This window comes from Lissotriton helveticus, chromosome 12, assembly GCF_964261635.1.
Source record: "Lissotriton helveticus chromosome 12, aLisHel1.1, whole genome shotgun sequence".
NCBI lineage: Eukaryota > Metazoa > Chordata > Amphibia > Caudata > Salamandridae > Lissotriton > Lissotriton helveticus.
In genome coordinates this window covers 62,985,124-63,000,849 of record NC_136073.1, presented here as the reverse complement: position 1 = coordinate 63,000,849, position 15,726 = coordinate 62,985,124, and the positions used below count along the sequence as shown (strand labels likewise).

The 15,726-nt window shown below is 46.0% G+C and overlaps 1 protein-coding gene across 1 annotated transcript in view; it reads left to right on the top strand.

Annotated features, from left to right (window-relative positions):
- Nucleotides 1–14,881, top strand: part of SHBG (sex hormone binding globulin) — a 126,360-nt gene extending 111,479 nt beyond the window's left edge. Inside the window, exon 8 of the mRNA XM_078668870.1 lies at nt 14,101–14,881. Within this exon, the coding sequence (XP_078524996.1) occupies nt 14,101–14,279 (179 nt within the window). The 3' untranslated portion in view covers nt 14,280–14,881. The remainder of the gene's footprint in view (nt 1–14,100) is intronic.
- Nucleotides 14,882–15,726: the final 845 nt, after the last annotated feature.

Here is a 15,726-nt window from a genome sequence, read left to right as displayed (position 1 = left end):
GGAGAAAGCTGTTAAAGTAATTAACTTGAGTGTTTACAAGTCCATCAGGCTGCAACTAAATGCATATGCTAATCCTGCTTCTCAGAAAAGTGTGCAATCAATTACCTCAAGTCAATGAGAGAACACAATGACAATTGTCTCCAGAAAAATGTCCCTCTCCAGATCTTAGATACAGGAAGGTAAAGAAGCAATTAAACTAAATCCTCATAGAGCGAAATAAAAGCAAGTGACTTACTCTCAAACAAACAGAATTTTAAAAAACTGTTTAAACAATAGTTTACAGATTATCAATGCAGGAGTCCTTTACAACAGCACTTATCTTAATGCACAACAATAAGTAAAGAGGCGGAGCCACTGTTGGGAGGACCTCAGATACCTAAATTTGCTACTGAATTAATATCCTGTTTCGCAACTGCATTGTGGGAGTTGTAGTTTCTTTTAAGTGTTGTGAATAAAACAGTAAGAAAAGAGTTAAGAGCATATTGTGAACCAACATCTTGTAATAAAATTGAAGGTCTTTCTGTATGCCCTTGTGGAATCCTACAACAAAGCAGGACCCTATCTAGCAATCTTAATGTTAAAAAGATACAGACTGTCTTCATGAAGAGGAATGGAGAAAAATGGTAGCCACAAATCAATCATAGTGAACAATTCTGCACAGGTCAACATGGGCTTACAATATTATTAATTTTGTGAAGATCTTGTGCGATCCTCCATTTTCCAGTAGGTTTCTTAAACTCATGATCGATGAATTGCATGGGCTTCTTTGCACTTCTTTTAAAATGCCCTGCTCAGTCAATGTGTCAATAACTCCTATCACTCCTTCCTCTGCTTCACAATTCATCTTGTACTGAGGAGTATGTGGAAATACTGCATTGTGTGTTCTTCACTGGTTCTGCACTTTTAATTAATCCAATGGTTTTTCCTGAAAAATCCTAAACACCACTTTCGACTGCGTGCCTTATATCTGGTGGTATGTCCTCTTTTGTGAGAAATGGAAACACATGAATTCTAGACCATTGTGGTTTTATTTTAAAGTCAGAGTCCTCATTCTGTGTTTGAATTTTTACGTCTTCTGGTGTGCAATAAATCACACAGGTCATTTTACAACGCAAGCCACGACCCAACAAATTTACTGGCCTTGTATCACAAATTATGAACTCAGTCATTTTCTAAAGAAGTAATTTTTCTGGGACATTTGCTTGAACCTTATTAGTTATTTGCTTATTTGAGATGCCTACAACTTGGACTTCTTTTCCGAGAGAGGTTGGTTATGAACTTTCATTGGTGGAACCGCAGCACCTGTATAGATTAAAACTAATACTGGGTGGCCATTCACCTCCCAATATACATATGAGAGACGCTGGTCTACCTCTAGGACAGCACCAAGCACAAAATCATCTTCCCTGCTCATGAACTGTCATTGTGGCTGATTCAGGCAATCATTGGAGCTAGAGGCATATTCCCATCAAACTGACTTTGATTCTATATTTTCTGCACAGAGGCCAGTTGTGCGGCGACCATTGACTGTGCCACCCATTCTGCGCTCTCTGTTTCATGTTCTGTTGCATTTGGGGATTCATTTGCGACTCATTTTTAAGTCGATCTGGATTCTGTCTTGACTTTTGCTTCCATTGGCCTATTATGCCACGATAAGGATGAGGTGTACTCATTTTCAGCATATTAATATCAGATTTCACCATATTACTATTATTATTAAAACCTCTTCCTCTCTATTTTGCGCAAATAGAACATTATTTATGCATACACAATCACCCTACATGTCTGTATTTGCACCTGCAGCAAAACGAGATTCCAACATCTAAAACCTTTCAATCCACCCTTTTGAAGATACTTTGCCTGTGCTACCATAAACAAATTCTTAATTTTCCTCTGTTTAGTACCAAAACTATCTCTACAAAACCACACATACTTTTAGATCTCATCTAAAGACTTTCCCTGCTAACTCATTACATCCTGCTGAATATGAGAACTAAACTTCAGGCACAAACGGAGCAGTGCAACCTGAACAAGAACAAACAAATTATAAATATAGGCTTAAAACTGACCAATAATTTTTGTCTGCTTTAATTGGATATAGGGAAGAAAATCAAACTCTCTACGAGAAAGGAAATAGTAATTGTACTAGTAAAAAGTACTATTGGTCACTCAGAGACAGGTTCTCGACCAGAGGTAATCCACCGTGATCAGTGTGTTTACTCCTGTACACCCATGAATACACAAACACCTATCTGAATTAGTGCATATCTCAACCAGACCGTTTGTTACTTAGAAACCTGTGGTGTATTGCTGCGCCTCACACCTCACAACTCTACTTAGCAGACAACCTCAATATTTTTTTATTTTTTTAAAATTTATTTTATTGCAGAAACACAAAAAGGTACATCATTGTGAGGAGCCCCGTGACTCCCCATGCAGGAAAACATTGTTAGAGTTACATTTCATCACACGGCCCTTCAGCCCGCAACCCTGGGGTCGGGCGGCAATTCTCATGTCTCGTCAGACGGCACTTTCACAGTATTCAGTATATACCAGCAAAACACTCGAAATGTTCTGCTTTTTTCCCGTTTTACGTTTGTTTGTTATCCCATTTTGGTTTCCGACTTTTTAATCCCCAACTCTCCCTCCCCCCCAACTGTACACTGTCAACACACACCCGTGCCCGTGTCCCAGGAGCGGGCCTTTCACTCAGTTCTATCTGTAATTGCAGAAGGTAGTCCGAATACTTTTGCAAGACAGTACGGAACTTCCCCACCCGATCCCCCCACTCTACGCCCCTAAAACCCTACGCATCCACATTCATGGCTTCGTGTCATCAGCCGTACACTAGTTAAGTCAAACTTGCAGTTTCACCCCTCCCTTCTCCATTCTGGGTCTCCTCTTGCACTCCTCCCTCCAGCCCGTGGTATTGCCTCCATTTGGCCCATACTCTGCGGAACTTTTTGGGACAGCCCCTAGCCTTATAGGTCACCCTTTCGGCAGCCATGTAGAGGTCCATCCCCCTTCTCCATTCCTCGATGTCAGGTGTCTCTGCGGCTCCCCAGTATTTAGCAATATCCCTCTTAGCTACCACCAACGCTAATACCAGGAAAATGAGTTGTGGTCGTGGTAGGTCCACCTCGTTTGTCATGCCCAGTAGGGCCAACTTAGGGTCTAGTGGCAGTTCCGTTTCCAACACCGCCCCCAGTTCAGTAAGAATGTGCTGCCAATAGATGTGTTTTTGAGCACAGGCCCACATAGTGTGAAAGAAGTCCCCCTGTTGCTGGCGGCATCGCAGGCATGCCGGGTCACTTATCTTCCCCATTTTAAGAAGCCGCATTCTATCATAGTACGTTCTATGAAGCACATTCAGCTGTATGAGGCGTAGCCTCGATTTGATTGCGACTTCCCGGGGGTGCATGAGGACTAACTCCCAATCCAGATCTTCCATCGCTCCCAGCTCTGCCTCCCATACGCCCCTTAATTTGGTCAGGTCACCCAGCATGTTGTTGGTGAGGGTTTTATAGGTGAGGGATACCGCCTGACTACATATCCGCTCCTGGAGGAGTCTGCCTTCCAGTGGCGCATATTCCGGCATTTCAGCAAGCTCGATGTTCTGGGCCCTCCATGCGTGTTTAAGCTGCGTGTATTTAAACATCTGTGTGTGGTGCAATCCATATTCTGTCTGTAGTACCTGGAATGTTTTCAGTTCTCCCCGGGAGACCACATCTCCTATGGTAGAAATGCCAATGTCATCCCACCTTTGGAAGCCCCTTAACTTACAAATTTCGGCCAACCATTGGCAGTGCCATAACGGTGTCTGTCTAGTGGGTTTGCCCTCCCAACCCATGCGTTTTGTGGCTTTGGACCAGGCCCTCAGTGTGAGTTTCGTTGCCGGCAGTAGCGATTTACGTAACCCCCCACCGTAGAGGTAGTATAGTATAGTTTTGGGTGACATCTTGTGCCTTTCGAGTGCATATGTCGGGTGGTCTGCCGGGGCGTGTATCCATTCATTTATAGGGGTCAAGTGCTCCGCCCAGTAATATGCTTCTATGTTGGGTAGCGAGATCCCTCCACTATATTGGTGGCGCTGGAGTGTCTGTAGCGCTATCCTTGGCTGCTTTCCCAACCACAGGAAGGAGCGCAGGTCTGCATGTATCTTTGGTATAGTAGCCCTCTGGAGTGGGTAATATTCATTTTGGAGCACATAGAGGAATTTTGGGAGTACGATCATTTTATACATAGCCGCCCGGCCCAGAAGAGTAAGCGGCAATTGTTTCCATCTGGTCATATCCGCCACCGCCTCCCCCATGATCCGTGCTACGTTCTTGTTGAATGATAGCGTCTCATCCAGGGTGATGTAAATGCCCAAGTACTGAAATCCTACCGTGGTTGTTACCAATGCGTCGGGCAAGGTCCCCCATTCCCCTGTTCCACGCGGGTCATACAGCACCGACTTATGCCAGTTGATCCTATGCCCTGCTCTCGCCCCATAACCGTCCAGTTCCTCAAATAGCGCCTGTATAGTAGTGTCAGGTTGAGTGATGTATAGCAGCACGTCGTCTGCATACAGGGATATTTTTTCCTGCACGACATCTGCGGTTCCCCCAAGGAAGCCATGGATCTCCGCGTTCTGCCGAATCTTTGCGGCCAGGATTTCGATCGTCAGTGTAAATAGGAGCGGCGAGAGCGGGCACCCCGGCGCGTACCCCTTTCAATCTTGAATTCACGAGACAGTCTCCCATTTACCCGTACTCGCGCTCTCGGGGCCGTGTATAGCAGGCGTATCCAGCCCCGGAACTTGGGGCCCAGGTCAAATTTCTGGAGCGCCGCCATAAGGAAGGGCCAGTGCACCGCGTCGAATGCCTTTTCTGCATCGAGGGAGAGGAACCAATGTGGTTCACTCCTCCCCCTGACCTCCTGAAGCCAGTTGTGTGTCCGCCTGAGGTTTAGCTTAGTCGCTCTGTCTGGCAGGAAACCCGACTGGTCCATATGGATTAGGTTTGGGATCACTATTCGTAGGCGCTGTGCTAGTATGGTCGCTACGATCTTCACCTCCATGTTAAGGAGAGAAATGGGACGGTATGAGGCGCACTCCTCCTTCGGTTTGCCCTCCTTATAGACCGGCACTATGGTGGCTAGTGTGAGATCAGGTGGAAGGGTCCCCTCTTGGTAGGATTCGGTGAATAGGACTTTAAGGTGTCGCGTCAAAAGATCAGTTGCTCGTTTAAAGAATTCCGCAGGGAATCCATTCGGACCCAGCGTTTTACCTGTTTTCAGTTTAGTTATAGCGGCCGAAATCTCATCTGCCGTGATATCTGCGTCCAACACCGTGCATTCATCTAAGGACAGTACAGGCACCTCCGTTGTTTCCATGTACTGCAGCGCCACCGCCTCGTCCCCTAGGCCCCTGGCCGCGTAGAAGCGTTCGTAGTGGGACGCGAAAGCCTCCGCTATCCCTTCGTCATTGCGCACTATGGGTCCCTCTGCCGGCCGGATGCATTCCACCCACCTAGCCAGTCTTTCCCTCCTACCCAGCCATGCCAGCAGTCTCCCTGATTTATCTCCGACATCGTACAAACGATGGAGAGTCGCCAGGGATTGTGTCCGCGCCTCATTGGATACCACCTCCCTATATTCATTCTGTGTGTCTAGCAGGCGTCTCAGCGTTACCTCCTCTTTGTGCTGCAAATATTTCTCTTCTAAACTTAAGATTGCCGCTTCCAGGTCTGCCACCACCACCAGCTGCTTCCGATGCTCCTCCCTCAGCCTCCTCCGTATACTATCACGCAAGACCGGTTTCATCGCCTCCCAGAAGGTGACCCCTGAGGCCACCGACCCTTCATTCTCGGCCACATACACCTTAATGTCTGCCCTGATGCCGCGTGCAATCTCTGGTTTTTGGAGCTCCCAGGCCGCCAGTCTCCATTCCGCACCCCTCCCCTTTCGCACCCCACCCACCTTTGCAAACAGGGGCAAGTGGTCCGAGATTCCTCGCGCTTTGTATTCTGCTACGTCATCTGCTGTGAGGTATTGTCGTGCTATAAATATATAATCTAGCCTAGAGAAGACCTTATGTGCCCCTGAGTAAAATGAATAGGCGGTCCCTGTAGGGTGGCGCCAGCGCCATACGTCGGTGAGGCCTATTGTGTCCATCTGCTGGAACAATGCTGTCTGAGTGGCTACTCTACGGTTGTGGCCAGTTCTGTCCTGCTCTTCAGACATGACATCGTTAAAATCCCCTCCCACTATTTGTATCGTGTCAGCTGTGTCTAGAAGAATGGACGCAATTGCTGTGAGTGTACGCTTTTGGAGCTTCGGTGGTGCATACACCGAGAGTATGGTGTATCTAAGCCGCCTCCATGTTCCCTGCACTCCCACATAAGTTCCCTGTGAGTCACTCCATGTACGAGTGACACAAAACGGGGTCGACTTTTTGAGAAGTATCGCCACCCCCCTTGAATCTGTCGTGTACCCTGCATGTGCCAGGACCTCATACCTCCCTCTCGCTATGAATGCACAGTTATTCCCTCGCAGGTGTGTTTCTTGCAATAGAATTATGTCTGGTGCCATTCTCTTGAGATAGGCCGTTACCAACCCACGTTTAATTTTAGAGCCCAAGCCATTCACGTTCCAGGTGAGGATGGAAACTCCCCTGTCTTCCCGTTGTGGTGAATCTAGTGTATCTGCCATTGCGAAGATTGTTTCTTGTCTGCCCGTGTTGTCCGCCTCGGACGTAGGCACCGGTGTGTCAAAGTGTATGATCGCAGTGTCGCCCCTCTTGTACCCCAACAAACATGAACTTCTCCCCCCCCCACCCCACCTCCCTCCCCTTCCAGGTGTGCCCTTAGCATGGGCATCTCTTTCCGAAGGAGTAGGCCTGTCGCCCACCCAATCCCCCCTCCCTAACAAAACCCCAACAACCTTACAATCGTGTCAAACACAACACAATAAAGGGAGGAGTGTCAACTTGCGTGCGTTCCTTCAGCTGACTGCCACTCCACGTTTTCCCGCCTGCCCTCGTATGAGTCTGTAGTCTATTATCGGAATGTCCCTGGGCTGATGATACCTTGTTCGCCATATGTTGTTTCTCTTCAGGATTTCGAGTCTTGCGATTCAAATTCCGGCGCACTGTGTGGTTCTGATCTGTCCCGTTCCAGTACCCTGATCTCTTGTACCAACGGATGATCCGATTGCATGTCATCTTCGTCCCCCTCACCTCCACCAGACGTGGGACTGTCGAGCGCGTCCTCCTCCTCTCCTTCAGATCTCGCCGTGGTGCGCAGCACTTCGTATCTTGAAGCCGATGCTGCTGCACCTCCCGGAGAGGCCGACCGCCCCTTCCTTGCCTGCCCCATGTCGCGGCTATTGTACGGCGTCAGTGGCGTTTGTCTCCTGGCTCTTCTAGATTGCAGTCGCCGCGGCTTAGGAAGTTCCCATTGCGTCCTGTTTTTCAGTGCCTTGTCTAGCTCCTCTCGTGTTGCAACCTCCCTACTGTTCAGGATTTGACGTTCCTCCAACCACTGCCACGCGTCTTCCAGGTGGGTGAAGAAGAGTGTCTGGTTATTAAATAGCACTTTAAGTTTCGCAGGGAACAGTAGCATGTACGAAAGTTTCATGTCTCTGAGCTTGGCCTTCACTGAATCAAAGGATCGCCTCTGCTTTTGCACTTCTTGGCTGTAATCCGGAAAGATCATGATGTGTGAGTTTTCAATCCGGATCTCGCCTAGTTTTCTCGCCTCTCTCAGTATCAGGTCTCTGTCTGCAAAGTTCAAAAATCGTGCAATCACCGGTCGCGGTCGGGCCCCCTCCGGCGGTTTCGCAAGGAGCGCCCTGTGCGCCCTCTCTATTATGAAGCACTGCGAAAATGGCGCCAGTGGGAATGTGTCTCGTAACCACGTTTGCAGGAAGGATACCATGTCGTTCTTCTCAATTCCTTCTCTAAATCCCACAAAGCGTAGATTGTTGCGCCGCGCCCTATTTTCGGCGTCATCCACTTTCCACGCGAGTTGGCGATGCGATGCCTGGAGCTCTGCCATATCCTTCCGTAGCGTTGTGATGGTGTCTTCCGCTTCCCCCACTCGTGTTTCCGCCGCCGTGACCCTGTCTGAGAGGTTGCGAAAATCTTGTCGTAGAAGCGTCACCTCCGAGCCCACCTCACCTATTTTGACCTCTAATGCAGCTCTGGACTCCTGTATGTCTGTACGCGATGCCTGGATTGCTGCCAAGAGCCGATCTGTGTCAGAGTCTATGGCAGGGACTGTTGGGAGTCCCTCCGCCCCCCGGCGCGGGGCCACGTAATTGTCCATCGGGCCCTGTTTTGATCCTTTCGGCGGGACATTTCCTCTCCCCATGACTTCCTCGAGCGTCCGCTAGCCCAGTAGTTCGGTGGCTGGAGAAACCTCTCCCCGCGGGTGGCAGGTGGAGTCGGCAGGCAGTCCCACCCCCTCAGTCCCTGCTAGTATCTCCGGTCCCACGAGGGTAGCGTCTCTCTGCAGCGCGTGGTCGGGTCGACCCTTCAGCGCAATGGCCCCAGTCAGACCTGTGTTCTTGTCGCGCTAATATTGCGTGCGGGGGGGGGGGCTAGTTCCAGAGCCCTCCCGAATGCCTCCGGGTGTCTCTGCCTGCCCGTCCTCGTAGGCGAGATCTCCCCTCAATGTGTGACACTCTCTGGGTGTGGATGGGTCCGGTACTGCTGCGTGACTTTGCAATGGGGGCCAGACGTCCGCTCTCACCCCCCGCGCCCTGGCTCACGTCCGCCTCCGCAGGATCACCACTGCCAGGCGGTAGGATCGGTGGGCACGCCTCTATGTGGGACCAGGTCCCCTCAGTCTAGGTAGCGGTAAGGGGGCAACCACTCACGTCTCCCGCGGCTCCTCTCGCCAGCTATCAGTGCCCTGGGTCTCCTTTCGCCGGCCTGCCCGCGACGCTCCTCACTCCGCTCAAAACCGCGGGGTCTTCTCCGTCGCTTCGGGCGCCATCTTGGTGCAGGCCACCTCGTCGCCGCTCAGGTCCTCTGCTGCCGGCGGGGGACCGAGCAGTTACCAGGGAGTGCCCGTGGATTTTCCTCCGGCGTGCAGATCCTCTACCCTGACAGGGTCTCACACAGAGCGGTGGCACAAGTCGGCTGACTGACCTCACAGCGCTCGGCGCCCTTAACCACTGACCGCCATCTTGGTGTAGTCAGCGCACGATCCCGGTGCTCCGCCGCCGTTTTCACGGTGAATCCACTACAGTGCTTCTTTCCGCTCCTCACAGCGGGTGCAGGACACCCTCAGCCACCGGTCAGGATGTGTCTGGGCAGTTGCGGTCTGATTTAACGACGGATCATGCGGCTGTCGCCCAGGAGCTCCGCAGTCTCACTTCCTAACCGGCCATGTTGCTGGCCACGCCCCGACAACCTCAATATTTAATATTATTGTGAGATCTTCGATTTCAACAAATCTATTAACCTCTCACATAATTCCAATTAATAATGAACGCAATACAAAGCATCAATTCACCAACAGGAATATAAGGCAATTTTATCACATCAACTGAATAATGTACAAACACTAACTAATAACCAACTGACTGACTATATTACGTACCCATGCGCCAAAAAGCATTTAACAGCAGGGTTATCCAGGAGGCCACTTGAGTTTTTAGAGAGCCTAGAGTTCTACTGAGATGCCCACCAGGAGATCCTGCTCTCCATGATAGACCTGGATCCCTAGTGTAATGATGTGATGACACTGTGATGTCATCTAGAATGGGAATAGATTCTAGAAGGGAATGTTAAGGTTTTCAAGGGATATTGGGTCAGTTAGAGCAGGCACTTAGAGCTAAAATGAAGATCTGTATCCAGTTCAAATAAAGGATATATACAAGCATATCCTAGTAAGTATATTTATTATAATGGCGATGAGGATGAGATTCCAAAAATAGATATTAAAGCTTGATGATCAGTAATGATTACAAATGATTTTTCATAAATGAAATCATGAAAGTGTTCACATGCCCAAACAACCGCCAAACTTTCTTTTTCTGGTTGTGAATATCTTTGTTCAACTTCCGAAAGACTCTTACTAGCATGTAAAACTACATACCTAGGTGTTTCCCTTCCAGGTTTGTGCTGCACCAAAAGTGCACCTAATCCTACAGGACTGCCATCCACTACGAGTTCTGTACATAAATGTGCATCAAAATATCTTTAAATTTGCTCCATTTGATATTTCCTTTTTTATTTCTTTAAAAGCTTCTTCACACTCATTATTCCACTGATATTTTCGTCCTTTTCTTGTTAATTCTCTGAGCGGAGAACTTGTTGTTGCAAATTTTTTTACATAGAGTGCACGATTACTAGCCATACCCAGAAATTATCGTAATTCTGTTATATCTCTTGGCCTTTCTATTGTGTTTAACGCTATTACTTTAACAGGATCAGGTCTCATTCCTTTTGCTGAGAATATATGTGCAATCATTTTTAACTCCTTCTTGTTTATTTTACATTTCTTTAAATTTAAAGTTAACCCAGCTTCCTGGATTTGTCCTCATACTTCACCCTGTGCTTGATCATGTTTTTTCTTGAGGTTTTCCGAATACCAAAATATCATCACTGTACTTCATACAGTTTTGTACTGGCCTTATGACATTTTTTATTATTTCCTGAAAAATTTCAGCCGCCGAGCAAATTCCAAAATTCAATGGATTGTACCTAAATAATCCTAAATGTTTTGAAAAGGTCGTTATGTATCTAGATTTATCATCAATTTCCAATTGGTGGTAGCCTTTACATAAATCTAATTTCGAAAAAACTGTTGCCCCATTTATAGTACTAATCATATCATTCAATTGTGGGCCTGGATATCGCTCTCCTTCAATGGCTGTATTAGGAATTCTCATATCCACACATATTCTGATTTCCTTTTTTGGAACGACAACAATGGGAGATACCCAAGGTGTTGCTCCTGTCACTTCTTCTATAATATCTTGTTCAAGCAATATTTTTATTTCCTTCACCACCTTGGCCTGCACTTGAACTGGTACTCTCCTTTGCGTTTGCGCCACTGGTTTTATTGCTTCATTTAGATGCAAAGTAATTTTTTTTCTTTAAATTTACCCAGTCCTTCAAATAATTTTTGATATTTTTTTTTAAATCGGGTGATCCGTTGATATGTTACAATTCATTGCTAGTAGACCCATAAGTTGAGCAGTAACATTACTTAATAAACATGGTCCTGGAACTTCACCTCTTAACGCATGTATGTCTTCTTTGCTTACTACATCTTTGTATTGCAGCATCTCTTCAAATTTTCCTATACATAAAACAGGATACCTAGCACCCTATTGGAAAACACTAACATTCGATGGGCTCAAAGTTGGTTGTTCTTTCATTTTCATGTACTCACCTATGCACATTATCTTACATGTTGCTCCACTGTCTAAAACAAATGGGACCTTTTGAGATACAACCATTAAGTTTACAAACATTGTTTTTTCAATATTTTCTCTCCTGATCATGTTAAGTTGTTGCAATTCATTGCTTTCTTGCATCATGTATAGTTTTTCTGACTCCTCTACTTCTTCTTCAAAGTCTTCTTCAATTCCCTCCATTTGTCTCACGTATCTCATATTTCCACTTTTTTTTGCATTTAGATTGGTTTGTTTTCAGTTTTCTTCTTTTGTCCCAAACACTTTTTTAAAAAAAATTACATACACTTGCGAAATGATTGGGCATGTTCTCTGATGCGGAACTGATATCCACACCTGTAGCACAGTCTTTTCCCTCTGACTTGTGCTTCTATCATCTCTCCTATACTCATTTTGTTTTACATCTGTCTGACTTGTTCAATTGCTTTTATTCTCCCTTCTTCCATGTTTGTGGCATGTTTTCTGCTTGCATTTCTGTTTTTGCCATGCACAATATTTCTTGTAAATTTTATTGAATTACATCCTTGTATTACTCTTAACCTTATTGCTTCTTCATTACTGAATTTATCAAACTCACAAAATGTTACTAGTTTTTTTAATCTAGTTACAAAATTGTCCATTGTCTTATTTTCTCATTGACATGCCATGCTAAAATTATATCTTTCAAAATCCAGATTTCTTTGAGGATCAAATTTTGCATTTAAACATTTCATAAGCCCCTCATAAGTATTTCTTTCATGCTCCGGAAATGTGACTATTAAATCTTCAACATCGTCTCCTACAAGATTAAGTAATACATCCTTCGCCTGTTCATCTGTATGTTTTTTACATGTTGCATTTAAAAAATGTTCAAATCTTCTAGTCCACGTTTCCCATCTCTGCGCAATATTTTCTTGTTCACTTAAATTGAATGGCAATAGTCTTCTATAAATTGTGCTTGAAATACTTCCCGTATTTTCTACTTCTAGGTACTTGAATGTCTAGGGGGCCAACTTCAGGACTATCACTCCCACATGCACCCGCCTCTCAGAAAGTTGCTCCCGGAATAGGAAGACATTGGGGCTTATTTACAAGCCCCTTGCGGTGTCGGTGCATCTCTTTTAATAAGGGGAAAGTGACATACCGGCGGCGCAAGGGGCTTGTAAATAAGCCCCATTGGATTTATCGTAATTGGTTTGTAATTTGAAAGGAGGCCTGAGAGCTCCCCGACATAGCTGTCCCTATAAATGGTGATTAATTTGTGCAGGTGAGGAGAGGAAAGCAGAAAAGGGAGAAAGAAGGAGGAAGAGAAAGACAGTGAATAATTTACAAAGGACGGCAACAGGGATGAAAAACCTGCAAGAGTGAGCTAAACAGAGAGGAAGTGAAGAGTGAGTGAAGAAAAAGGCATGATGGGGAATTTAAACTTAGTGAGCCCTGGTGTTTTGAAGCTGTGGCACTTGGCAGAGCCAGTGGCGGGCCTACAATAGTGCCTACAATACAGAGCGATGAAATAATACTAGGTGCTAAAATTCTACAGAAAGAGATGAGCAGTTATATAGTGCCAAGCCCCTATATAGTCCAGACATCACAACATAGTGATATAGTACAAGGTCCTATAAAACTATTGATAGCAGAAAGCAGGGCTATAGAGCCTGCGTTTATAACAATACTGACAGCAGAGAGCAGTGCTACAATGCCAGGTTCTAGAATAATATGGACAGAACTGAGCAGTGATATAGTACCTCAGCTTACGATACTAAACAACAGAGAGTATGAATATAGTGCTGCCTGACAGTGAAGAGTTCCATATTACTTCAGAGAGCAGCGGTAGAACGGTAGATTCTATAACACTGCAGGCGAGGTAGAACAGTGAGATAGTACCGGGCTGTGACACTACAGAGACAAGAGTTCTAAACAACAACAGAGAGCAGCGGTGGAGTGCTATGTTAGATAACAGGTATACACCCTTTACAACGGATCTTTTACTCCGCAGACCCATTACAACGCGACCATTACTCCGCATACCATTACAACGCATTGCGCTGGGGGGCGCTCTAGGATAGGTAATAAGTATAATTTACTATCCAACACCTTCCCTAGGGTCCACGGGGACTGGAGTTAGAATAGTAAATTATACTTACCACTATCCAGCGCCCCAAGGCGCTATGCGTTGTAACGGTATGCGGAGTAAAAGTCGCGTTGTAATGGTCTGCGGAGTAAAAGTATGCGTTATAACGTCATACATCCTAGATAACACTATGGAAAAGGTAGAAGTGCGCGATAGTACTGGGCTATAACACTACAGAGAGAAGAGTTCAACATCACTGCAGGGAGCCGCGGTGGAGTGCTAGGTTCTGTAACACTACGGACAACTAAGACCAATGAGGTAGCAGCAGGCTGTAACTTCTGGGAGGAGATACTATAATCTGGTGAGCTCCATAGAGAACAGTGGTCTATAAATACTCCAGAATGGTGATGGCCGTGATGTTATCGTGTTCTAAAATAATGTATACAGAAGATGAAATTATGTATTACTTGGTCCTTTATTACTGCTGTGATATGCTACTGCCTCCATGAAATGGACCTGTCTTTTTCCAAGCCCTACTTTCAAGGGCATTTTCTCAGTTTGAGATTTCTTTGTAGCCCAGTTCTACCCTTTATCCCCCTCCAGTCCTTTAGTGCTCACCCCAGGCCTTTCTCTTGCAGAGGAGTTGGAGAACTATGACCCTGAGCCGATGGTGTTCTTTGAAGGCTGCATGCGGGATGTGATGGTGCAGGAGCATCCGCTGGACATGGACCATGCTCTCTTCAAAAGCGACAGCATCTGGTCCCACAGCTGCCCACAGAATCTCCCCTCCACCTCCTCGGGAGAGAAGAAAGTGTAAGAGGAATGTCACCTGTGCAAGTCTCCCAAGATCACTCTTGACACTGAGCCATGTGTAAACAAACACCCAGACACTACAAAAAGTCTTTTGATGGTCTGCTATTGGAGCAGGTCTGATTTTATTGAGGGAAGTTCTGATCCAGTATTGTTTGCTTTAGAGTTTTTTGCATAGGAAAACAGCCGACACGTGTTTCGTCTTAGATGACTTTTTGCAAGGCTGAAAAAAGTAACAAAATCCGGAGGGGACAGAAGGTCCCTGTGCAGTGAACGTGAACCTACAAATTTCAGGCGGTGCCCAAAACTCAAAGTAATCCCATGTTTGTTGGACCAAGGTGAGTTTTAATAAAAAGTAGTACTGGGTCACTGTACGCACAAACAGCATTTAATAATGGAGGGCCATGATAAGCCTGGAATATTCGTGGTGTAGAGTAACTGGCCCAGTGCGCGTGTTGCCTCGGGACTGAGGCCTTGAAAAAGCCCTAGGCCTCCTAGCCATAGAGGACGAAACATTTGTTGGCTGTCTTGTAACTTTGAAATAGCAATATTAAATACCGTATCAGATGTGTACAAAGAATAAAGAAGAAAGCATTGTTTGGAAAGATACCTCTTCTCAATGTTGTTCATTAATCAGTGCTTTGCCTGTTTACTATTGACAGCCAACTTTCTGAACTATATATATTACTTTGTCCGAAACCCTTCTGTGCTCAGTAAGCCTCTATGGAAGGGGAGGTCCAACTCAAACTGTTATACTTAATTCCCTATGAAGTGGAGCAGAAACAACTTTAGATCAGTGTTAGTTCTTTGAGAATTGTCAGTGAGTTGCAGCTTGAGTCTCCAAAGCAAAATAAGAGACCTATCTCTACATATACTGTGTCTCCCAGAGTGTCGTCTACGAGAAGTCTCACTGAGCAAAAACATTTTTTGTGATAGACGAGGCAGCCCAGACCAAATTTCTAGGCCGCAATCCCTCTAAAGTGTCTGAAACGGATGGGGCTGCTAATCTTCATGTGTCCATAGGTGTACTTTGTGTCCCTGAAGCACACCAAGGTAGAGGACGCATGTCCAGACATACCTGGATGCCCTAGGCTCACCAAAGAAAAATAAAATGTGATGGATGGAATGCTTGAAATAATATGAATAACTTGCAGTGTGCTAGGTGTAGTGTAATATTCCATGATATTTTGTTCACTCTGCCATTACAAAGATTGATCACCCATATCCAAAGCCTACTTGGTCTCACCCTGTAAGGGGCAGCTTAGCTTGAACTCTCATTGGCCATCTCAGTTTTGAGTTGACTTGATATATATCTTGTAGGAGAGTAGGATCTGCTTACTATGGTTACCCCCACTTTTTGCTGGTGTTTGACTGTTTCTCGAATTTAGTCTGGCTGGGGCCCTGCTATCCAGAACCCCAGCCTAGCTACTTCCTCACTAAAATGATTGCATGTG